At 25.2% G+C, this 27,476-nt stretch overlaps 5 protein-coding genes across 5 annotated transcripts; 3 read left to right on the forward strand and 2 right to left on the reverse strand.

The window, feature by feature from the left end:
* Positions 1 to 844: 844 nt before the first annotated feature.
* On the forward strand, positions 845 to 2,854 carry PmUG01_13019600 (conserved Plasmodium protein, unknown function; the record flags this gene model as incomplete). Its single annotated transcript, XM_029007165.1, has 7 exons — positions 845 to 877; positions 1,080 to 1,361; positions 1,647 to 1,847; positions 1,956 to 1,981; positions 2,079 to 2,120; positions 2,641 to 2,675; positions 2,811 to 2,854. 7 exons carry the CDS (start codon positions 845 to 847, stop codon positions 2,852 to 2,854), a joined length of 663 nt encoding a protein of 220 aa, XP_028863582.1.
* Positions 2,855 to 2,884: 30 nt separating this feature from the next.
* Positions 2,885 to 3,454, reverse strand: ATP11 (ATP synthase mitochondrial F1 complex assembly factor 1, putative; the record flags this gene model as incomplete). The annotated part of the gene is made up of 1 exon (XM_029007167.1): positions 2,885 to 3,454. The coding sequence occupies one exon, from the start codon at positions 3,452 to 3,454 to the stop codon at positions 2,885 to 2,887; it is 570 nt and encodes a 189-aa protein (XP_028863583.1).
* A 1,300-nt stretch (positions 3,455 to 4,754) lies between these two features.
* Positions 4,755 to 7,355, reverse strand: ABCB7 (ABC transporter B family member 7, putative; the record flags this gene model as incomplete). The annotated part of the gene is made up of 1 exon (XM_029007168.1): positions 4,755 to 7,355. One exon carries the CDS (start codon positions 7,353 to 7,355, stop codon positions 4,755 to 4,757), a length of 2,601 nt encoding a protein of 866 aa, XP_028863584.1.
* Positions 7,356 to 9,943: 2,588 nt separating this feature from the next.
* Positions 9,944 to 11,523, forward strand: RPL1 (50S ribosomal protein L1, apicoplast, putative; the record flags this gene model as incomplete). Its single annotated transcript, XM_029007169.1, has 2 exons — positions 9,944 to 10,505; positions 11,081 to 11,523. The coding sequence occupies 2 exons, from the start codon at positions 9,944 to 9,946 to the stop codon at positions 11,521 to 11,523; spliced, it is 1,005 nt and encodes a 334-aa protein (XP_028863585.1).
* A 1,373-nt stretch (positions 11,524 to 12,896) lies between these two features.
* On the forward strand, positions 12,897 to 26,102 carry PmUG01_13020000 (conserved Plasmodium protein, unknown function; the record flags this gene model as incomplete). Its single annotated transcript, XM_029007170.1, has 1 exon — positions 12,897 to 26,102. The coding sequence occupies one exon, from the start codon at positions 12,897 to 12,899 to the stop codon at positions 26,100 to 26,102; it is 13,206 nt and encodes a 4,401-aa protein (XP_028863586.1).
* Between the last annotated feature and the right edge of the window lie 1,374 nt (positions 26,103 to 27,476).

Consider the following 27,476-nt stretch of genomic DNA (forward strand, 5'->3'; position numbering starts at 1 on the left):
TTATATAATCATATATACATATGTTACTTAATCACTTGACACATGATATAAATTTAAATGTTAGAACATTCCTTGCTTTTAAACTATTGACAAGTTATTTTAAAACTTATTTTTTCTGTTTTTCCCTTTCTTAAATATTTTTTTCTTTACCCCTTATATTATTTTTAATTCTCAAAAAGTTGTTTTATTTTTACATTCAAAACTTCAAAAAAAGTACTCTCTTTTATGTTTAATTTTGAATAATCTACAATTAATTTTACATCCTTACAAATTTCAGAGAATACGGAAAAATTTTTCAAAAAATATTATTAATTGGTTACAGGATGTAAATACATATTATCATAATATGGTTACGTATGTACGAAAACCCGTTTATCTTATAAAGGAAGATTTCCTTGTCACATAAAAATGTTGCTTCATAAATCGTACGTACTTTTTAAATTAGATAAAAAAAAAAAAATTGAAAAAATAATAAAATATAATGTAGAAATAACATTAAAACATTAAATAGTAATATTATATGTTACTATTATTAATTTTTTTATTTGTCACAAATTTTTAATTTTTATATTATATTTTTTATCACAATTTTTTTATTTGTTAATGCTGCTTGAATTTAATTTAATAAATAGAAGAGAAAATTAATTTTTTTTTTTTAAATTATAAGATTTATTTCGGAATAACAAGTTACACTATTTTTTATCCTCACAATTGATAAATATTCCTTTATTATAATTATTATCAAAATATGAAGCAACTGTTTGTTAACGAAATTTGAAGTAAATTTCATTCCCAAAAAAAAGCTTTGGCCATAAATCACTTTGTCTATGTGGGGATACTTAAAATGGAGAATAAAAAGGTGGATAAACATTTTATTGTTAACAAGCTTTTTTCTTTTGTTATAATTTTAATATGCGCTAAGAATGTTATACATACGTATAAGAATGAATGTGTGTATTTATATATTTGTAAGCTCATGTGTGTATATTTATGCATATTTGTACTTAAATAAAATTATCTGCAAAAATATCTTTATGTACTTATGCCCTGTTCTTTATTTATTATTTGTATATAAATAGATAAAAATGAAGGAACACCAATGGAGGTTGTTTGAATATAATATGAGTAAATGGATTATTGAAAATAAATATATTTTAGATAAGGAAGAAAAGAAAAAATTCTATAAATGTGCAAACTACAGTATAGGTAGTGGTGTGATAAATGCATCGTTAATATATTTTTTTTGCAAAAAAAACAATAGATATTTTACACCTGTATCAAGGCTTTTTTTAACCTTTTCATTGGGTATTTACACATCCTTGGTTGTTAATAAAATATATAGGCGAAAAGCATACACCGAAGTAAGACATAGTATATTATATTGCACTTGTTTATGCACTCATATATATATAAGAGCTTTAGAACTTTTTATTGAATATATTGGAAACATGACATCTATAAGTACATATGAACATATACGTATATATATATATATATATATATATATATAAATATACATATAAATATATATACATATAAATATATATACATATACATGTTAGCACATAAAAACTCCATGTAATATACACATATAGCTGCTTATATATAAATAACTTAAAACAAAAAATCTTTTTTATTTTTGAAAGATATTGACCGAAAAAACAACAATGACTGATAAGGCAGTAGAAATAATGAACGATATATTAAATGTAAATAATAACAATAAATTACCATCCAGTGTAACTGAGCAAAAGGAAAAATATAGTAATACAACTGACACAGATTCGAACAATTTTTTGGAAAATGGCTATATACAAATAAATACTGACTTTAAACCCAAAGGCAACGTAATTTTTTTCAAAATAAATAATTGTGAATTTATATATGCACACATATATATACACGTATATATATATGTGTACCTTCTACAATTGATTTTTTTTTTTTTTTTCCAGAATGATGCTCCTTTAACTCAAGATGTGTAAGTCAACAACAAAAAAAAAAAAAAATAATAATAAATAAATAAGCACTGGTATAAATACCATTCTTCGTGTATTTTTCCCTTTCTACTTTTGCAGAAATGAAAGTTTGGTAAAGGAACAAATGAATGAGTTAGACAGGTATGATATATCATAGATATTATTTCGGAAATCCATATTTTTTAGAACCATATTTTTTTTACAAACGGAATTCATATTATAATATATATGAAAACTATTGTTTTTAGATGTAAAGATCTATCCGTGTGCACAGACGAAAATTTAAAAAATATGATAAAAACATTAGAAAAATTTTCTTAAAAACCTGACAAAATTATTCTGCAAAATATACACAGTTATAATATAATTATGAAATTATACACAAATGATTTAATAAATTTTGAATTAATAGCACATGAACTGAATAAGATAAAAAAAAGAATGCAGACTAGAGATATAATTCAGCATAAAAAATACATATTTGTATATGTATACATACTCATATATGTATATATATATATGTGTAAACGTATGTATGCGTTATTTAAAATCATGTACAAAAGCTGAAATGAATGAAATTAAAAATACAGTTCTACAAATTTTTAATCACATTGTATGCAATTGGCACAAACATACTTACGGTGTCTTTTCACTTTCGTAGGCAGAATTCTTACCTTTTAAAAGAATCTAGCGATAGTAATGAATAATATAAAAAATGATTAAAAATAGGCATAGTTGAAAAAAAAATATATATAAGTGTTTGTTAAAAAAAATACTGGTGCTGTACCATAGCAGTGCTCATTTGTACACGTTTATGCCCTTTCTTTTTAGGCATATCTGTAAGCTGGGATGAAATAAGACGGATGAATGGGTAAATAAATACAAGGATAGTAAACAATGATATTTTAAAACATATTTTGGAATTTGTTAAAAAATGCTTTATAATTAAAATTCCTGCTGTCATTATTAAATTTGTACACATACTGAAAATTGTTAAAGTCAGCATAAAAGAATTGAATGTAATTAAAAATTTTTTTGGCTTGATCTTTTGTTATAGTATTATTTATAATATTTAATTTTGTTAAAATAATTTCTTTATTTTTTAATTCGTCAAAAAAATTTAACGTAATATACGGCATTGAATTAGACCTGTATTTATTATAATCTTCAAGTGGTGTTACAAATACTAACTTATAATCAATAAATTGAGAATAGAAGTTTATGTAACCATTTTGTTTTTTAGATGGAATAATAAAATGAGAATTATTTTTGCAATTTTTTTTTATTAATTCATATTTTTGTATATTTATATAATCAGCAATAACATATTTTTCATTTTTATACTTCTCCTTCCATATGTTTATTATTCTATTTTTATCTTCTTTTTCGAATAATTTTAATTTTACCACATTTTTCAGTTCCCTCGAGCATGGTAGTGAAAAATAAAATCTTTTGTTACCACTACACTGCAGCATTATTCAATTTTTTACTTTTACACAGCCATTTATTGTATGTACATATGTGCCTATAAATATATATATATATATTTTTTTTTATGCACACCATATTCACCTTTTAAAACTTCTCATAATTTCCCCTTTTTTTTAAGTTATTTTTCTTCTCCTTATAATTCCTTTTTTACCATTTAATTGAAGATAATTTAACGAAGAGTTATTTATTATGTCGAATATTTAATTATAAATCTATTTTGTTTCATTTTCCTCCAACCTTATACCACACATCTCCATCATTCTTCGCATCGTGTGCTCAGATATATGCATATGTATATTTTTAACTTGTATATTATATAGTACACAATACTTCTATTAATTTAAGGGTAAAAAAAAAGAAAAAAGAATTATATATAAAACTGAAAAATGTGAAAAATAATTACTGAAAAAAAATTTATATTTTTGGAAAAAAAAAAAAGAAAAAACTATTTGCATTCATAGGCATGAAGAACAAAATGTCACAAGCTAATTTTAAAAGGGTAAATGTGTTTTAAAAAAAAAAGTATTAAAAAGCACAAAACAGTATGTTCGAAGGTGTTTCTAACTTAAGTATATTCAACATAATAAAGTTTTTACTTGTAAAAAAAAAAAAAAAAACGAATGTATGTGTGCATAATAAAAGCGAGAGAGGTCATTTTAAAAGAGAAAAAGTCATTTCGATTAAAATATAACAGTTTTTATGAAGAATGTCAAACCAAAAAAATGCAGATATGCATTTTATATGTGTATGTAAACAAGTATATGCAGTAACACCATTAAACACAAACAACTTTATTTTTAAAAAAATTAAAAAGTAAAAATAATTAATTATAAAATTCAGAATAACTTTAAGAAAAGTAAGAACAGAGCATATGTTAATAACACTAAATACGAAATTGTTCAAATATATATTTATGTACATATATATGTAATTATTCATAATGGTAGGAAGGTGGGGTTATGCATATCTATGTACGTATTTTGTAATTAAATATAAAATAAAAAAAAAAAAAAAAGTAAATGATAATGTAAAACATGCGTTCTTAAAAGAAATCTATTTATAAAAGCAAATAGTTATTTTTATTATAAATAAAGAAAAAAAAAAAAAAAAAATAATTAAAAAGTTATACAATGATCTCATAATATTCCGTAAAATGGAATTTTTAAGGATATTAGTAGAAATGTGCAAAACTTACACATGTATATGTGCATATATACATACATATGTACGATGCATATTTTTAAGTGTACAAGTAACATATATATATATATATATATACACATATTAGTACGTGTTCTGATTTAAAATCTGCCTCAAAATATCGCAGGGCTTTTCGAGCACGTTATTTCTCAAACCAAATTGTATCATAGTACCATCATTCAGCACGCCAATGTAATCAACAAAATTTAACAAATCTAGTCTATGCGTAAATATAATAGTAGTTTTCCCCTTCATATGTTTAAGTAATGCTTCATTTATAATTTTTTCTGATAAACTATCTAAAGAAGAAGTGGGTTCATCAAAAATTAATATTTTATTATTTTTAAATAAGTTTTGTGCAAGGTATACTCGTTGTTTTTGCCCACCTGACAGAAATGACCCATTCACACCAACATTAATATTGTCATATTTAGAATAATTAATTAAAAAATCGTGAATATTAAAATCTTTGTACATACTTTTTAATTGATCTTCCGTTATATTGTTTATATTTTTTTGTGTATTTCGCATTTGCTCTGATAGAAAATTATAAATTTCCCTCCTACGATCATTTATTATTTCTTTCGAATTATCATTTTTTTCAACACTAAAATAATTTTTCTTATTAGTATATGTATCCTTATTATTCACTTCTTCAATTAATTTAATTTGTTCCTTTAACATTGACACATGGGCTTTGTACGGATATAGCAAATTAGACCTCACTGAGATATTAAATAGAAAAGGGTTTTGGGTAATAATTCCTAAAATAGATCTTAATGCAGAGGAATTAATATTATTGATGGGGAAATTACCTATTAATATATTTCCCGAGTTAACAGAATTTTTTTTTGAGAGCAAATTTAAAATTGTAGTTTTTCCACTGCCACTTTTTCCAACTATAGCAACTGACTTATTGTGAGGTAAATAAAATGAAACATTTTTTAAAGCATAATTTTTCTTCGCTCCATTTTCTCCCCTACTAGCCAAACCACCATCACTATTGCTACTATCACTATTACAACTACCACTATTGCTAATACCAATGTTGCTACCACTACTATTACTGATTTGATTAGTACTACTACCTACTGTATTAACATTGTTGTTGTTATCGTACGAAAAAGATACATTATCGAACTTAATTGCATAATCGTCACTTCTAAGGAATTTAATTGAATCGTTAAGCCAGTATTCATTGAGCTCATTTTTTGGTAAATTTATAATTTGCAAAACTTTGGAACATGATCCTATACATTTTTGTAAGTCCCCAATTGACTGCATAACTCCTTGTATTCCACTACCACAAAATAAAGAATACATAATTAATGAAAATAAATCACCTGTATTTATAAATTTGTTAGCTATTAAATAATTTCCATAATTAATTAAATGCAATAAAAAGAGAGAAATGATACTAAAAAATAAGAAATGATTTCCAGCTTTTATAAAAGAATATTTTGTTCCTGCTTTGTACACTTCATCTAAATATTTTGTAAATTCTCTTTTTTCAAATGATTCTCCATTCAATAATCGGACATTACTTATATTATGTATTTTTTCAGATGCAAAATCAATACATTCACTTAATTTCTCTTGCTTATATATACTAATTCTTTTCACATATTTTCCATATGATGTGCCAATTAATAAAGCAGTTGAAACAGGTAGTAAAAAAGAATTAAATAATTTGCTAGGAGATATATGTAAAGCACATATACCTCCTATTAAGGCTGCAATAAAATTTCGTATACCAAAAGACAAATGAATCAATATCTTTGAAGACACTTCAATATCATTTGATAATCTAGTTATTAATTCTCCTGTTTTTTGCTTATCAAAAAAAGAAAGATTTTGATTTAATATTTTTTCAAATAAACTTTTTCTTAATCGTCTAGTGATTTTTTCTATTGAGGTTTCAATAAAATAAATTCGACAAAAACTAAATGTAGATATACCCAAAATTAAAAATGCAGTTTTATAAACTTCGCTCATTACATATTTCAATGATTCTTCTTTTCCTCCATACATATTTATTATTTTGCTTATACACATTGGAAAAAGCATTTGACCTAATGATGATATTAGTAAACATGCCATTGATAATGCTAAATAGTTTCTCTCCTTTTTCAATATTCTATATATATCTTTTATCGATATACCTTCCAAGTGACTGCTGAATTTTCTTTCAAACGATTCCTTGAAACTCTTTTTTAAGTTAAAGAACCCGGACTTACTATTATTCCCACCATCGCTACAGTTACTTTCACTCTCACTACTACTACTGCTGAAGCTACCACTACTGCTACTACCATTTTTGCTACTTCCTCGTTCACTGTTACCTCTACCGTTTCCACTGTTCATGCTAAACAACTTTATTTTCCATTTACTAGGTCCTGTAAATAAACTTCTATTACTATTACCCCCATTTTTTATACTTCCAAATATCTGTGGTGAATTAGGCCTCTCATTTTTACATATATTAAAATTATTAATATAACTCATACTTTTATTTATAAAGAATAAATTCCTTTCTTTTGTTATATTTGTGTAATTTACATTATATTTTGTAACATATATTATGCTTCGGCTTTTATATCTATTTAAATTTCTTATATCTCTTAAAAGGAAAACACGGCGATCAACCGTCAAACAATAATTTACCATGATATGTTTTATTAACATTGTATTTACCTATAGGACGTGGAGAAAAAAACTCGAATTAAAACAATTAGTAAAAATAAAAACTGCAAATTGATGCAACCAATTTTGAACGAACGAAGCGAAGACAATTGTGCAATAGACAAGCGTACGCCATGGTGCACGGAGTAAATGTAGAAACATAAGCAAACAAATATAAATACATACAAATATAAATACATACAAATATAAATACATACATATGTAAAAACAAACATATATAAAAACAAACATATATAAATCCATACATGCACTTATACATATAAATCTATATTTTAATTTTAAATTTAATTACAAGATCGATAATGATCTTTTCGAATGACATGTCGTTTATTAAAGTGTTTTACCTAGTATAACTTGTCAAATGTTTTGTGGTATATTTTTCCTATTCTCTTCTTGTGCGTTATGTTTTGCTTTTTTTTTTTTTTTACGTCTTTTATTATGTACACGTTCAGCGTTGAGCCATTACTCGAATATTCGCACAAATTCTTAGAAATTTTTTTTGTTTACTCAAAATATTATATATACGTCCATTAAACACATATATATATATATATACATGTATGTGTGTGTGGTTAAATTATTACATCTTCTTATTTACCTGCTCTTTACTAGCTTTGAGCAGTGAGACTTCACTTTTTTTTATTTTCAAAAAGTGCGGTAATAAGATTAATTCCTTAATATGTTTGTGGCAGTTGTTATATTTTCTTTTTTTTATTTTTCCTTTTAACTTATTTTATTCCTTTTTTTTTCCGAATAGACCAAATGGCGTGTTATTTTTATGTGATATATTTTTTTTTAACTTGTTAGACTTAACGTTTTATGCAGAAGTATATTTACCTTCACGCATTTTTCACTAAAGCTGTATGTCGGTGCCTGCAAAAGAGCTTCTACAGGAACAAATGTCTGCACAGATATCTGAACGAGTAAACAACTTAGTAATTTATTTTATTTTTTTGATAACTTATCAATTTGTAAATTCTGCACTCGTTATACTTCAAAGAGAAAAAATTAAAATAAAATACACTTCAACTTGTTTAACATAACTTTATGCAGAGGCATTCGTCAGCTTTCTTCTATATATGAAAAAAGGCGAATATACTATATATGTATGAATTTATGTACAAATGCATGTATGCATGTAATACTTATGTTACTACAAAATAGGATGATGAAAAAGAAAATGCTTTAAATTGTTGATTCATTTTGTTGTGTTCAAAAGTTTGCACGTGAAACAGGTAAAAGTAAGTAGCGTATGTAAATGTGCGCAAACTTATACTAACACATTAAATACATACATATGTGAGTATATATGCAGGTGTTTACCATAAAAAAAAAAATTTTTTTCCTCATACCTGATAAGTTTATGTTATATTAACTAATATAGAGAAGAAGTTATTAAGGTATATTTTTTGTGAATAAAGGTAATTCATATTGTAAAAACGAATACAGCTTTCTTATTTTGTTTAGCTTAACATTAGGTTTATATGCTTAAAAATTTTTTTTTTTTAAAAACTTTGACGTTGATTATTTACAAAGATTTGTTACTTTTATTATTTTTCATTTGGTTGGTGCTTTTTCGTATTATTCTCTTTCCTTATTTTCTTTTTCTTTTTTTATTATTTATCCCTTTTTCCCAAATAAAGCAAAAAAAAACAAATTATAAGAATCAAATGAATGTTTTATTAAAAATAATATATGTGTATTTATAAGTTTGCCAAAAGTCTTCTTTTCGTTCATATGTTATTTATAAAATTTTTAGTAAACTTTAAAATTGGGGAGGTATTTAAAAGGAAGATAAAGAACATAAGGAAGAAAACATACGTTTATGCACATATAAAATAAACATCTAAACCCTATATATTACTTATTATATAATATATATTTTTTTTAATTATAATTATGTACAAATGTGTTGTAAATTTATAAAATGAATGAGGGTTATAAGGATAAATGCTCATCATTTTGTAAAGTGAAATAAGAGAAAATATAAAAGTGGTATAGTGTAACTATATTAAATCCTTTTTTGTAGATTTTTTAAAATTTTGGATTTAGTAGAAAACCAGAAAGGAAAGCAATTAAATGTATTTAAGAGAATATTATATACATTTATATATATAATGTACACTTTTAAGTACACATAGGAATGTATATTCAGAGTATCTTAAGTTTTGTGTAACGAAATTACCAAACAGCTTATTCACAAATTTCTCCTGCTTCATATTGTTCATATAACCTTGATGTTATGATTTATTTGTAAGCCAGTGATGAATAGCTGCATTTTTCAAAACCTTAATAAGCGGTACGGGGAATTCTATAATACCTTATTTTGATATGGTATCATAGTTAAGTAAGCTTCACCATATGCTGAAGTTATGTATGGGTATATGTATACGTATACATATATGTATGTATATATAATTATACGTATACGTTTAAGTTTTTCGATTTTCATCTTTTCCTTTTACCCAGCCTTCAGTTTTCCGTGCTAAAGAAAAATTTGAAAAAAAAGTAGTAATAAGAAAGGTTCTTCCCATTGAAGGTAGCATAAAATATTACACTGAAATAATATAATGACTAATAAAAATGGATTAAGGGCAATTATAGAAATTCTTTTCATTATTTATATAACTACATGTAGTTATGTGAGTGAGTCATATATAATAAAAGATTCGTATTGTTACCATATAGCTAAGATAATTAACTTAAATTGTAACTATAGAAGAAATCTACTTAAGAACAAACAAATATCATACACAAAGGTACACAACTTATCTTCACCTACGATTACACCTCCAAATAACGCTAAAAACTATGATACACTTGAAAATGTAAAACTAAAAAAAAAAGATAAAAAAATATTAAAAAAGTACAAAGATTTTTTAGATATTTTACCAAAAAAAAGCGTCGAATATGGAATTATGGATGCGATAGAAAAAATAAAAACCTTAGCTGTTCATAAATTTGTGGAAAGTATTGATATTTATTTATCTTTTAATCAAAAAAAGTCGAAAATGACAAAAAATGATAATATAAAAACTTTTATAACATTCCCCCACAATTTAAAAAAAAAGAGGGAAAAAAAAATTTACGTAGTAACTAATAGAAACCTTTATAAGACAGCAACTGATGCAGGTAAAACTTATATTTGTTTTTATGTTTAATCTGTTTATGAGAAATGGAGGAAGCATTGGACAAAAAAAAAAGATAAACATATATATATACAAACATACAAATAAGTATATTTACTTATACGTACATATACATACATATACTTATACGTACATATACATACATATACTTATACGTACATATACATATACATACACATACATATGAAAAAATTAATTTATTTTTATATATATTCCTTTTGACAAGTTTATCCTTTATTTTTTCCTATAAGCATTATTCTTGTGTAATGTGGAAAGTATAGTGTTCGTTCTTTCCTAATGCAAGCATTGTTGTGTGAGTTGTTGTATATATATAATTATATAATGCGTATATACATACAGAGATAAAACACGTATTATGCACATTTTTTGAGTACACAAGTAAAAATTAATAAGATAGATGATATATATAACATAAACCATTTTAAAGAATATTATATTTTTCTTTACCGCACATTTCTGTATTTTTATGCCCTTCATTTTTAAATCCCCTAATCATTACTTCTTTCTTTTTTCCTATATGCAAAACCGCGTGCGCAGGAGCTGATGTTGTAGGGGAAGATGACTTGGTGAACAAAATAAAGGAGAAGGAAATAAAATTAAAAAAAAAAAATAATAATTTTTTATTATGCACAAATGATGTAATACATAAACTAACTCGTGTTGGTAAGGAAGTTGGAAGAAAGGGATTGATGCCTAATGAAAAATCAGGTACATTAGTTAGTGAATTTTTATTAGCAAAACATATAAAACTTTTTAAATTTGAGAATACATATATATTTAAGCTAAATAAATTGAATACATTAAATTTAAATGTTGGGGATGTTTATATGTCTAGTGACGAAATAAAAGAAAACATCTGTTATTTGTTTGAATATCTTGATAACCTAGAATTTTTTCATTTTAATTCAAAAAATTTGAAAACCATTTATTTAAGTGCTACCATGGGATTCCCATTCAAGATAAAAAAAAATTTCTTGTAAAATTTACGTACCAGTATAAAAAAAAAAAGAAAAAAGAAAAAGGAAAAAGGAAAGAATGAAAGGTTGTTTTTTTCATTTTTCCTGTACACGTTTGTTGTATGTGTATGTATATAATACCTTGTTACTTAACTCCTATATAGGATGTTCATGTATGTGTTCGGGGAAAAACTTCCTTTTTACGAAACTATGTTTTTTCATTACACTATTTTTTTTTTTTTTTTTTTTTGTACGCAAAGTAAACAATAATATACATAATTTGTGGAATCTGCAAAGTTTTTCTTCTAAAATTGGCTTTAAACATTATCGAAATTTATTCGTTCTTTATGCACATATTTATATATATGTGTACACATACATATTTACTGTTACATCCATATGAATATAAACCATATGGGCGGACACACACATAGACATCCATCAGCATTTAAACTTGAGCACTTAGTTATGCAAATATTCACGAATATGAACGTTCGAACATAATGTTCATAAGTAAGGATCTATATTTTATTTTATTTTTGTTGAGGTAATGGCATATCTATAAAATGTAAAAAAAAAAATAATAAAATAAAAAAAATATCTAATTATTCGATATATAAATAAAGGATTATCATCTTATATAAAATATGTAAGAACTTCTTGTTCTTCTACTTCTACTTTTTTTTTTTTAGTTAACACAATAAATGATATTGCTTTCATCAAGTATTTTTTATGAGTAACTGAAAAAAAAAAAAAAAAGAAAAAAAACATATACATACATATGTGTACTTATTTATTTTATATTATGATATATAGAATAACTCACAATAGTATATCAATTTAGTGCATTTTTTTTTTTTTTAATATGATTAAATGTTTTTCTAAATTGTATAATTTTTGAAATGCAAAATGAGCCTACATACAAATACAGGTTATTTTATCTTATTTTATTTTTTTTTAAATGTACCATAACATCAGAAGGAATAACAATAATAAAAAAAATTTCAAATTTGCAATGCGCTCACGTGAAGCTGTAATAACACTCATTTTAAAACATCACCTATTCTTATTTTCTTAAGTAAGCCCATGTTTTATTTATTTAATTTGTAGATAATAAGTTTATATATTGTATATGCATATTATGTGAAAAAATGTTCATAAAAAGTATGTAAGTGTACAAGAGCGCGTATAAAGTTGAGATACGTACATATAACACCTCTACCAATATGACCACATCATAAGTAGCAGTTGAAAAGGCTTCAGAAGTAAGAAGTACTTGTAATTTTATTTTTTTATTTTTTCTGATGATTTGATTTTTTTTGTTTTTCGGTTTTTTTATTATTTATAAATATAATTTCTTCTTCTCTAATTTTTATGGGGTTGTATTCTATACTACTATGAAAAATGCATACAAGAAACAAATCGATGTTACATTACATATAAAGCAAATCACAAATATTGTAGAAAATCTTCTGAAAAATAATGCGGAGGATTCATTTTATATAAAGCAGGTAATTTATTATTTTTATTTTATTTATTATCTTACGCATTATTCTATTGATGATGATTCAACACAAATTTTGCACAGGAATAGAACAAGGCTATTTTTAAAATTAAATGAACGATTAAAAATTATAAGCACAGCAGTTCTATACATAATTAAGAATGACATATTTTCATACAATGATATTATTTTAAACAAGGAATTTGTAATATTAGAAAATTATGAAAATGAAAATTATGTTCTTCGAAATTACTTAGCTAGTGTGGAGAGAGGAAAGAAAACACATTATATAGATTTCTTAAAAGTAAAAGTAAAAAATGAACAGTTATTACCCTTTATGACTATAATAAGTTGCAGTACTTATAATAAATTAGAAAACCTATACATCTTTATGGTTATAACTGCATACATAATTTACACTTATTTGGAAAAATACAATGTAAGAAAAGGGGATCTATTAATAGATGACATGTACATGTACATCAGTGATAAATATAGAATGAATGGCTACCTTATATGTGTTAACAAAGTAATAAATGTTGTTATAAGTTTTTATGTTAACTTGTTAAATTTGGGAAAACATGAACTGATAAGTGTACTTACTGGAGGGGGGTGCAACGTAGCCGAAAAAAGAAGCGCTAACATGGGTAACAGTGGAAGCATTGACCATTGTGAAAATAAAAGCCTTAACAGCAATAGTACTAATAGTGATAATAACAGCGGATTAAGACGCATCAGTAGAAAAATTGATGATAAAGACAGTAACAATGACTACTATAATGCATGTGAGGGTGAAGCAAAATACCGTAAAGCAGCTATTGATTGTGTCTATATAGAAGAATTCACAGACAAGATTTGGATATATAGAAAGTTGAAGTATCTGTTTAAAACCATATGCAATGGTTTATTATTAATTTTAGAAAATTTAGTATGTGTTAATTACTTAACGTTTATTACGTTAGATGTTTTTGTATTAGTTTCTAAATATAATCCCTCCTTTATAGTAAAAAATAGGAAGATAGTAATAAACTTATTTTGTAAATATGCTTTAAATTCACAATTATTTTTCTTTTTTAAAAATAAGTTTTATGGCATTTTTTTTCAAAATGATAAATTATTAACGTTAGAGATTTTTTCATCTACGGTCAATTGTATTTTAGAAAAACTAGACAATAAATATGATAATATTCGTGATTTATTTCTTTTGCTGTTTTTCTATATTATTTACATTAAGCTTTATTTAGTAGAAAAATTGAAGAAAAATATAAATTGTGATCGTTTTGATCATTTTTTTCTTTTGGCATTAAATTCTTTGAACAACTACCTATGTCATTTAATAATAATTTGGAATTTTAAGAAGCCTATTTTTAACTCCCTTAATGAATTAGTTAGTGAATATATAGGTGTATACATTTTGGCAGTAAATAATTTCCTGATCCAAGATCAAGTAATATTCTCAGAAAAAAAAAAAGAAGAAAAGGAAGTGGCAAAAGAAATAGAAAAAGGGCAACTTTTTTTAACTTATTTTCCCAATGAAAATGTAAAAGAACAACGCGTCAGCTACACCCATAGAAGTAAAAGAGATTATGAAGGGTATATTCATATAATGAAAACGCTAGAGATTACAATGAAAGAGACTGCCAATGTACCAACAGTTGATCACTCTTATATAGAGGGGGGAAATGAAGGAACATTAAATTATGAAAACAGATTAAAAAAAAAAGATGAGGGACCAAGACCAATTAGCAATGATAGGAATTCTTATAACTTGATTAATAACAATACTGGGGATGATTCTTTAGAAAAATATTGTAATAATGGGTCCATATCAAAAATTTGTAAAACGTTGATACGAGATTTTTACAAAATCATAGTTGTATGTACGTATAAAACGAAAGACAAAAAAAAATTCTTTGAAATTGTCATAAGTTATTTTAAAAAAATAAATCCCATACAAATAAATTTTGTGAAATATTATTTTATTAATATCATACTACCTTTTAAAAAATTTCTTAATGATATTTACATAAAAAAAAGACTATTTTATATATGTAGTTTTATTATGCGAAGAAAAAATTTTGAAGAGGTAAAAAAGTACCTCTTCAGTGAAATTGCTTTTTTATGTTATTATATTTTGAATATGTTAAGTATATTGAAGTATTCTCCATTTCTCTTTAATTATTTAGAATCTAATCTAAATATCATTGATATTAACTATTTGAACAAATCTTTACTTGATCAAGAGTTTAAAATACACTTTTACAAATTTTATAAAAATAACATAGACTATTTTTTCTTACTTTTGAATTGTTGCAAAAAGGAATATTTTGTTATGCCAATAATAATCTATAACATTTATATTTTTTATGAAATAACAAAGAATATTTCCTTCTACTTTGCGTGTAGCAAATCATGTATAAATAAATTATTCTACTACTACAGTTGTACTAATTTAATTAAACTTTTTTTATTATTTTTCAAATTTTTGAAAAAAATTTATTACTACAATGAGGAAGGCAATTTTATGAAAATTAACCAAGTAGACAACTCCATCAGGAATCATTATTACGGGCAAATAATAACTTATTTCATAAAGCATATTTTTAAAAAAAAAAAAAAATTTGCTCATTTTTTTATTAACTTTTTTGTTGATTTGTACCTATATAACAAGCTAAATAAAAGTGTCTCTTTTGTCTTCCTCTTTTATCAAAATTTTGATATACGCATGTACCTGTCCCTTTTGAGGGTTTTGTTTAAATTTTCGTTTTTCCTTCATAGAAGGGGAAAATGGATATACGCAGTAGAAGGAATATCAGAAAAAGGAGAAGAAGGAGTGGCATGCAAAGAAGAACTATACCAAGGTAGTGCAAACGAGGAATTAGAGAACAGAAGAATGTATCTCTTAACCAACGTAATTAACGATATTTTTTTGGAATTAAAATTTGATATACTACAGGAAAATTTTTATGAAATTATTAAAGACAGGAAGGAAAAAATATGCATAAAAAATCATTATAAGTATAACAAAATTCATCTATTTATTTTAACTTTACTAAAATCGGATTTATTGTACAGCCGTTATAAAAATGAACACAAGTTTGATCTAAACATAAATGATTTCTTTGTTTATTTTATTCTGGAAAAGAATTCCTTTGTTTTCAATTGTTTACTTGCAAAGTCATCTATTCATTCCTATAAGGTAATGAAATTTTATAAACGATTTCTTTCTTATTTTAAGGTAAATATAGAAAAAATTGCAAAAGAAAAAAAAAAAGAAAAGGACGATATGGGTACGTTTTATGAGGAGAAAATAGATAAGAATAGGAGTTGTCATCTTACCATATTGAATTTATTTTTTAAAAAATTCAAGAATATAAATGTGCGTAATGGTTATATAGGGCCAAATTACTCAGTATTTAGTGGTGTGTGTAGCTGGGGAAATAGGGGTATATACCAAGAGGACGATCCACCGTATTATTGTGAAAGACTATCTCAGTGCGTCTTAGATAAAGTAAACCGTGGAAGACATAGGACCAAAGGGGGTGAAGAAGTAAGGGAAGTGGAGAACAAAGAAGAAGAAGTAGAACAACAGCAGGAACAACCGCAGGAACAGCAGCAGGAACAACCTCAGGAACAACCGCAGGAACAACCGCAGGAACAGCAGCACGAACAACCTCAGGAACAACCTCAGGAACAACAGCAAGAACGCCAGTTAAAGCAGATCCCCATGAAAAAGATGAGAAAAAGCAACAAAAGAGATGAAGTAAGTTTTAACGCATACAACATAATTTTCCTATTTTTGGGATATAACTTAATACTGAATTGCTTGAAATATAAAGAGATGAATAAAAAAGAATCATTTCTTATGCTTGCTAATATGTTTGATATGTTTTTGAATAAACTAAAAAAAGGAAATAATTTAAGAGAACATAAATGCTTATTAAAAAATGCAGAATACTTTCTTAACCTAATTTACATAATAGATGCTTATCAATTAAAAATAACAAATAAGTTAATAACTATTCTTAATGAGGAAGATAATAATTATTCGGTAAATTTTCCAATAAGTTCAGTATTACTAAATAATAAATTAGAAACACACAAAAAAAATTATGTAGATAAATTTTTTTCAAACAGTGTGTACAATTTTTACTTAAATAACATTCATATATACAAATGTTGGAAAAATTTAACAATTTATAAAAATATAATTTTTAATGACAATTTTTTTTATTTTAATACTTGCACAGTTCTTTGTATATTTGATCATGTCTTATATGAATTAATAGAAAATATTAAAAAACAAATAATCGAAAGAAGAATGGAAATTAGTTGTAGAATTAATCCAGAACACGCAGAGCAACAGAAGGATGCTTTATATAAAATAATCGATAATTACATACACATAATTTACATAAACAATGTTTTAACTTTCATATCTGTTTACTCAAAAGAATGTTGTTATATATATTCTCTATTTGATTTTTACATAAAAATTAATTCTTTTTTCAATGAAATATTTCAAATAAGTTACGAGTCGTGTAGCATTGAAAATGTATCATGTATGAAAGTGAAAAATTTTGAAAAAAAGTTAACAGATGATATGATCTTTGATTTACCCACAAACAGTAAAGGATATGAAAATATTCAAATGAATAGTGATACAAATGATATTATAGAAAATATTTACACCTTTTTAATTTCGGTTCTTCCATTTTTCCAAATAGATACAAACGAAATTATAAATTTATATATTGAATTTACTCATGGTAATTATATGCATATAGTAAAGTACTTTGAACATAACAAAAGGGTTTTACTTATAACTGGTAGATGTTTATATTTTATATATGGAGATGAAGCAATGAATATTAATTACAATGAAGAAGTGCTATCAAAATTTTCATCTAATATAATACTATGTAATAAGTACTTTTTTACAAGTATAATTTACATTTATATGCAGAGTTGTATATTCGTGCATAATCCAGTGCACATATATTATTTATTAAAAAACATTACTAGTATAAACAAAAATATATTAAGTCCAGATGTGAAAAAGTACTTACTAAGTATATACTTCTTGAAGAGGAAGGAATTTTATTTTTGCAGAATGTTCGCTCAAAGTGTGTTCTGCGATCTGGATAAAAGGGATGGATTGAGAAGCGAACAGAATGAAGAGCAGTCGAAAGAACGGAGGAACGAGCAACCGAACGAATCACCTAAGAAGGATGCAAATTTTACATATGACCTCAAGTCATACGATGATTTAATAAATTTATATTTTATGAACATATCCTTTTGCACTGAAAAACAGAAATTAAGTACTTTACTCGTAAATCTAAAAAAAAGTATATACTCCTATGAACATCACCTAAATAGGCGAAATGAATTCTTAAACTTAGTTGCAGGTTACTGTGAGCATAATTTATCCTTAGTTCCAAGTTATTTACGCTGTTCATACGCAGAAGTTGGTAAGGCAAGAAAAGTGCAACCCACTAATGATAAAACCGGAAACTGCACTGATAATAATCATTACAGCACGCACACCCACACCCACACCCATAACAACAACAACATCAATAGCAATAGCAATAGCAACGGCTACACTAACTTTACTTATGAGAAAAAGCCTAAAAATAATGCGCTTTATATAAATATATTAAATAAAGACCCTTTATTTATCATTAAGTATGTAAATAAGAATAAATTAATTTTCGAACAGGATAACGAATTGAGGGAAGCGAAATTTTTTTTTTACAAATTTGCTAAATATTTAAAAGAAAACTCTTTTTATTGCTATGAGTTTTACATTAGGAGTAAACTATTTTCTGCTTATATGAATCATAATAATGAAATAAGGGAAATGGTTACAAGAAGTAAACTCAACTACTCAAAATATAAGGTAAATCCTTCCTACGATATTTATTATTCAAACGACAAAATTACGAATTATAATAAATGTAAAGTATATCCCATTACAAACAGCGGTAGCTTTGTTAGACGCTTCCTTAGTAGTGATAAGAAAAAAGACATGTTAGCATTTTTCATAATAAGTAAGATATTAAAGGGTATACAGAGTAACGATATATTTTTTCCAGTATATTTATTACTAAGAAGCAGTGCTGAATATAAAAAATATATGGAAAAATATATGTTTCTTTTTTCATTAAGTGATAGAACACATAACATGAGCAAATATTTTACTAGAATGAATCTAATGAATTACAAAGACATAAATAGTTTTCTATTTAGGCATATATGTATAAAAGCATCATGCCGTTCGGATGACATACTAAACAAAGTAGTTATTAATTATTCCATAATGAATCAGAATTACTTAAATTTTATATATCATGTATTACATAAAGGAACAGCATGTAGATATTTTAATATGACTCAATCTTATATCAATTTTAGCAATTATTATGTAAATGACATAGAAATGATAAATAATAATACTTCATATATCCATATGTGCACTAATTGTAGCAAAATAGCATATAATAATTTTAGAGATAATTTCTTTACACATTTATACTGTGTATGCATGAATGAACAATTTTTAATAATAAATGAAATTCAAAGGAAAAAAGTCAATAGCTATTATGCACTTTGGATTGATAGTTGTAAGAACAATTTATTTTTGTTAAAGTTATTTTCCGAGTTGTACGATGAAGACAAAAAAAGTAGAGGTGGAGGGGAACTAAGAGATTCGTGTATAGATATTTCATACATAATGAGACTAAAAAAAATTAGGAAGTTAATAATAAAATTTAGCTCCTGCAAGGAGAAATTTTTTGATTGGGACTATGTGAAATCGTATTTATTTAGTAACTTTGGGGGTAATAGAGACGATGAGAAGGGAAATGAGCAGTTAAGTACGGAAAAGGGGAGTGAAAAGGGAGATTGTGAGAAGAACTACTGTGAGAAGTACGACAAGTATGTTGGCCTAATATTAACCCATCTAACATTTTTGCAATATGTAAAAACGTTGTTCATGTACAATACACTTAACGGTATGCTTAATTCCTTCCGATTTACATTTAATTATAATATTAACAAACAGTGTAATGAGAGCGGAGACTTATACATAAGAAACGATTTTAAAGTAAAAAATAAGTTATTATTTCTTTTTAAGAATTTATTTTTTTTTTATTATGAAAAAGAAATTTTGAAAAAAATGCTATTATTAACACATTTTCAATCAGGAGAAAAGGTTAATTTAATTAAGCAAGACGAAAAAAATATGAAGTCAAAATATAAGACTAGTACTTGTTCGGGTTTGTTTGAAAAGTACACTATAGGATATACCGAAACGACTCATGACGGTAATTTTTATTGTGATAGTAATGTGATATATGATGATAGACAGAACGAAGGGATTATACACGTAGCGCGATGTATTAGCAGTACTAGTGAAAATGAAAATTTTAACGAAGTAAATTCTCTTAAGGGAAACGTCTCAACAAAGTTCGACTTACACATTTATGACTTCACTGCGAAGATTCCTGTACATATGTATGCTCTTATTTATCGAAATATACTAAATTATTTTTTTGAAAAAAAAGAACATACCAATTTAAAAGTTATCCTTTTTTCCCTGTTTCTCCATTTGTACAAAAAAATACCTGAAATAATTTCAGTACATTTAACTGCATTTTATAAAATGCATATATATAATAAACATACAAGAAGAACGAATAGATTATTCTTCTCCATGTTGTGCACGGAAGGCGTTAGTGGTATGGGTAGTGGTTTAGGTAGTAGTATGGGTAGTGGTTTAGGTAGTAGTATGAGTAGTGGTGTGGGTAGTGGTATGACTGGAGGTATGGTTAATATCATGAATAATAGCATGGATAATAACACTGGTGGAGATATTGGTAGCAGTAGTGACGATATATTTGAAAAAAAGGGGGAGCATAAAAACGTAATAAATGTATGGGAAAAAAGACCTAATATAATAAATTCCCATTTTGAGGGAAAGTATTCGGGGGTTGAAATAGAATTTAACAAAGGTAAAGAAATAATAAATGAGATAGGTGATATTTTTCCATATTCATCTTTTACAAAAGGAAGAAATGTTTACATGGAAAATAACGAGTTTGTTAACTCATCACATAATGGCGATTTTCATGATATATATAAAAAAAAGAATAGGACCATCTCTCAATTTTTTATGCGCACAAAAAATTCAAATTTTTTATTTTGTCTAGACTTTAACAATAGTGTAACAAATTTGTTAAATTCTATTGAGTTAATTTTTTCAAGAATATTTCATACAATATTGTCTTACGTAAAATACACAGTGAAGGTTTATAAAAAAAAAAAGAAATTTTTTAGCTGTATAAGAAAAGGAAAAGAGAAAAAAATAAGTAAAGAAGAGAATGCAGTTGAACAGATAAACGGATTCATTAAAATTAATGTAAATGAACCATGCAAGTTAGATGAGTTATGGAAGAATAAATTTTTATTTTTTTTAATTTTCCTAAATGAGCTAGTTCTCTATTTGAATAATGAGTGTGAACAGAGTAATCCATTTATGACATATTTTTTTTTTCGTATGCATTTAATGTCAACCCCTCACACATACATTACTAGGGGAGTTGAATTATATACCAAGAATTTGATAGAAGAAGAATTAAAAAAAATATATATAATATTTGCACATTTCTACTGTTATTTGTATATAAAAAAGAAAATAAAATTAACGAAGGATGTAGAGGAATGTGTAAAAAAGCATATGTCCATGACAAACAATTTGAGAGGGAATATCCTTGATAATTTTCATGCATTTCATTTTGAAATGTTAATAGAATTTTTATCCAATTTTACCATTTTTCTAAACAGAATTATTCAAAACAGAAACAAAAATGAGAATATTGGTAATAGCTTCTTTAGTGATTTTATAAAATATAAATCCTATTCATCAGTAAACGAATTACAACATGTTAATATATATATAGAAGATAAACAATCACACAATTTAATATCATATAATAAAATAGCGAATTTTTCTAAAAGCGCGTACACAATTACCATTGATAATAATTCTACAAAAATTGTTACCATTATTTTTATGAACGGTCAGGTAATTTCTTATCGTGTTAAATGTGGACAAGATTTAAGAATAGATAAGTACATTTATGACATTTTTGATTTCACATTTTGTATACTCGGCAAGGGGAAGGTAACTGGAACTACTCCTTATGATAAAATTCCATATAATAATGTTTTTAAAAAGGTAGAAAATATTGTAAAAGTTAAAGTAAATGGAGGAAGAGGAGAAGCAGAAGCAGAAGCAGAAACAGAAGCAGCAGCAGCAGCAGTAAATTATAAAAAACGCGTGGATAACGAGCATTTTGAAGAAGGGAAAACACCATTTTTTTTCTTTTTCCATCATAGAAGAGGTGCGCCTATACATTTACCTGATATAATATATTTATCGAACATGGTAGGTATAGTTAAAAAGAATAAAAGTGTAACCACCATTTTGTCTTTAATAAATGAGGAGGATAAAAAAAAATTTGACAAAAATTTCAATGAGAAATTCTTAAAAAGGGTTAAGAAGTATGATAAGGAGAGGGTTCCTCTCAAAATATACAGTAAACATATTAGCAGTAATTTGTTGTATGATAATATTAACAAACAAAGACAAAATTATAAGGAAGGGGAATTTCGAGATAGTGTAAAAAAGCAAATGACCCCACTGATGACAGAAAAACAACATAAGCATAGAATTAAGAAAGTAATGAAGGAGAGGATGTTAAGAGAAGTTTATTACGAATTAAAAGAAGAATATGAAAAATATATACATAGTGTTAAACTATACATACATATGCTAAGTAATAACAATAAAGAATATTTTGAAAATAGAAAAATGTACACATCATCTTTAATAGTTAATAGTTGTATAAATTTTATAACAAAAGTTGGTCATAGACATTTAAGTAATATTTTATATGATTACATTAATCACGATATTATAAATATTGACCTGAATGTATCATTTCAAAGGGGTATTTATTTACGTAAACCTGAAGTGGTACCCATAAGAGTAACAGACATTTTTTGGAATGCTACAATTTTTAATTTTTCTAGCTCTTTTTTTATTTATAATTTAAATGAAATATCATCTATTTTGTGTGAATATAAAGACTACTACTTAAGGAATTTTCATCAATTCTTTTTTTATCCTTTTTATTATAACGAAAGGAAAAAAAATTTTGACTTATTGCATAGTGCTGACTTCCTTTTTTGCGAATACTCTATAAATAAGAATTATCATCCAGAAAGGAATTACGAAGCACATCTTTCAGATGATTTCTTGTCGTTAATTTATTCCATGTCCAACTTATTTAATAGTATATATATGAATCACACCTTCATAATTAAGAATATAAATGAGTGTAAAAAGGGCATAGGAATGTGTCCACATTTCTACTCGACCTATTGCAACAATGGAAAACTAAAGATGAAAATAGCTAAACTGTTAGGAAGCCAATTGTATCTCCTCCATTTTGGTAAAATCATAAACAATTCGGATCATTATGTTAAGAAGGAATTTTCAAAAATTAGTCGCTCTTTGTGCAAGCACGAATTTTTAACAAAACAAAAAAAAAAAGAGGACGAGAAAGGTTTGAAATATAGAACGTTATATATTCAACAGGAAGAAGCATCAGATAAAAAGCAATGTAGTATTGAATTACAAGAATATTCTTTTATTCTCCCAAGCTCAAACTTTAATGATAGCATTTTTAATGATACAGAAAAAGATGTTATAGAAATTAGCTTTAAAAAGGATGCAAAAAGTTTGCTAAAAGAAACACCGTTATATAGTTTAAATAAGTTAAGCAAAATATTTAAATTAAAACAAGTAATTAATAATGTTTATTTGTTAAAATGCGAAAAATACACGAAAATTTTATTTAGAATTTATTACAAATTTAATTCAGTACAGCAAATACATACAAAAAATTTCCCTTTTGCAAAAATGTATATTGAAGAATGTGTTAGAATTAATTATAGCAATTATAACAATGATGATAAAAAGGAATATATAAAAAATATTACACAAATATTATGCCATAATTTCTTTGTAATAGAAAGTATGGTAACCCAAAATAGGAAGAAAAGTTATGAGTATTATATTTACTTCATGTCTTTTCTGTTTTATTCCCTTTCTTTTATTAATTTAAAAAAAATTATAAAAAAATATATATCACATAAGACAAAGAATTTTAGGAAATATTATTTAAAAGAACATTTTTTTTTCCCCATAGTAAAAGGGGGATATTTGAGAAAAGTATTAACATACATAAGTTCATATCTTTATCATATAAAATATAACAATATCATATATTATGTTTCAAACCTAGCGGATCAGTATAGTAAAAAATACTCGAATAATATGTTATTACCTAATGAAGAAATACTGAACGAACAGAAGCAGGTTGAATACTGTTTAGAAGATGCTACACATGTTATAAACAGTAAGCCTTTTGAAAAAATAAAAAATTACTTAAATATTATTAATGAACTAATAAAAAGTATAGATCATATGTTCCATATAATTATAAGAAGATATACACGCATATTGAATGTAATTATAACGTATTCTACCATGTTTATATTCCTGTATTTAAAAAATAGTCATATGAAAATTGAAGAAAGGGAAAAAATATTTTATTCTCATTATAACAATTTTAATATAAAATATGATTTTTTACATGAACGTTTTAATAATTTTCCCTTAAGAGAACGCATTCACACGTATTACATTTCTTTTAAAATTTTGTACATATTAAAATACATACAATATTTCCTTTGCAATAATTATTACAAGTATTATTCAGCCGTAGTGCAACTAATAGAACAGTTCGGCAAAGGAAGAAGAGACGAACCTTTTTACAAAAAGAATTGCACTAAATGTAGCTGTGAGACAGCTATAAAATTCGTGAGAAAGGAAAAGAACTACAAAACAATATACAAACGGGGTAGAGAAAAAAATACGGGAAAAAAAGGGGGGGAAATATTGTTAGAAAAATGGAATAGAAACAGCAAGAAAAATAGGCATAAAAAATGGAATAAAAAATGGAATAAAAAATGCTCTAGGCACCTTCACAAGATAACTGCTAAAAGTAATATTAAGCAAATTTACGCAATTTCACATTCATTCCATAATGCAAAAAATATTACGAATTATATCAACTTTTTAATGTACATTTTAAGCAAAAACAGTATAAGGAAAAATATTATGAAGCAAATAAGTCGTTTATATAAACACATAAAATCTTTGTTCAGTATAAGCATATCAAGTAATGAAAAAAAAAAAAAAATCAATATTGTACAATCGTACCTTAAAATAACAAAATTATATAAATTTTATGATATGAATATATATAATAAGAAAAACATAACTCATAATATATATAAAAAACAAAAAAAAGACTTATTTTTTTACAAACCATATTATTCATCCAAAAGGTTTTTATACCACGAAAAAGAATTCAGTTACTCAGAAGACAATTCATGTGATAGTGTAAATTATAATGAACCAGAAAATGTACGAAACTTTCGAAGAAAATTAATTAGAAGAAGTAATAATCGAAGGTGTAATAATCAACTTTTAAATACTAAGAAAGAGGGAAATGTTCACAGGGAAAACATAGAAAGAAGTAGAATAAATACACATGCAATTTATTTTGCACGAAAAAAAAAAAAAGATAGCATAATATCCTTTGAGAAATTTCAAAATATAAGAAAATTACACCTTGATATAGAAGATCAGAAGTTATGTTATAACGATTTAAATATGTTATATTACATGAATAATTTTCAAAATAATACAGGTGTTCATTATTTTAATGAAAAAAACTTTTACAAGGGGGAAGATTATGATGACGTATTGTTATCTTCGAAAAGTTTGATATCTTCGAATTATTATATACAAAAAGATTTAACGAAAGAAAAAAAGAAAAGAAAAAATGATAATTTATACTTTTTAAGTAAAGGAAATATATTTCAGCATGTATATTACGTGTCTAAATCGTCAAAATATTTGTCCAAAATGCATCAGGGATGGACACCCTGGCTGTAACCTTTTTTTCCAGTTTATCTTATTTCGTATTTCCTATTACTTATTTCGTATTTCCTATTACTTATTTCTCGTTTCCTATTACTTAATTATTATTTATTTTTTACGTTTTACATTTTATTTTTTACTTTATACTTTTTCTTTTTTTTTTTCCAGTTCATGTTTTTGTTTAGAAATTATTAAAAAAACAGTCGGATCCTTTTAGTGTTTCTCCGTATATTGTTTTTACCTAATTAATGCATTTATATATATATGTGTATGTACATGTATGTATATGTATGTATGCGTACTGAGTGCATATAGTAGTATATATATATTAACGGCTTAGTTTCATGCACGTATTTATTCGTGAATTTACGTAGTCAAGTAATACACTTATAAAGGCTCCCACTTTTTATATTACACATTTGAACACGTTAGTGATACATGACATGATTGCTTACAATTTTACAAGGATATGTACTCCGAACGTTCTTATTCTGTATTAATATTTATTTATTATATATTAGAGTAAAGCTTCTTTTTTCTTTTTTTTTTTTTCCATAAAATTTATACTTAGAATTTAAAAAAATATATTTGTACAATTTATAATTTATAAGTTAATTTTTTGTTAATTTGTTTGTGTTAATTCATATATTTTAATTCATACCAAAAAAATGCATAAATACTTATTTTAAATTTTGTATATGAAAATATTAAATGCATCATTTTATATATTTTTAATTTTTTATGTACTCTTCGCATGTAACAAAGAGGAAAACGAACGTGAAAAAATTATGTAAATATGTCTACACAAGAACTAAAAAGGTATTAAGGATTTATCAAAATAACAAAAAAAAAAAAAAAAAAAAACTATATATATATATATATAAAATAAAATAAAATAAAATAAACGAAAGTAAACGAAAATTAAAAATAAGAAAAACATAAAAAATAAGGGAAAAAGAATGAAGTGGGCAATATTTCAACACATTTTATTATTATAAGCGTGCATAATAAAAACAAACGATTTGCATCATGTTTCTCTCTTATGGAGATCCCAGTAGGCATATGTACAAGCACAAAGATATACTCGCGTATTCATGCATGAGCGAACTTACACATACACATATATATGCATATACATATATATATATGTGCGTGCGCGTACACATAATTTCGGTTACAGATACACTTTCTAATTAATTCAACGGACGGATAGAAACATCCCCCCTGCGTTGTTCACGAAAAAAAATAAGACAAGGATTTGATATATGGAAATACATTCCATTTCATAATTCTTCTTTATGGGGTAAAAAATATACACGTATATGAGTATATATATATATATATATATATATATATATATATATATATATATATATATTATATACACAT

This window comes from Plasmodium malariae (genome assembly GCF_900090045.1).
Source record: "Plasmodium malariae genome assembly, chromosome: 13".
Lineage (NCBI taxonomy): Eukaryota > Apicomplexa > Aconoidasida > Haemosporida > Plasmodiidae > Plasmodium > Plasmodium malariae.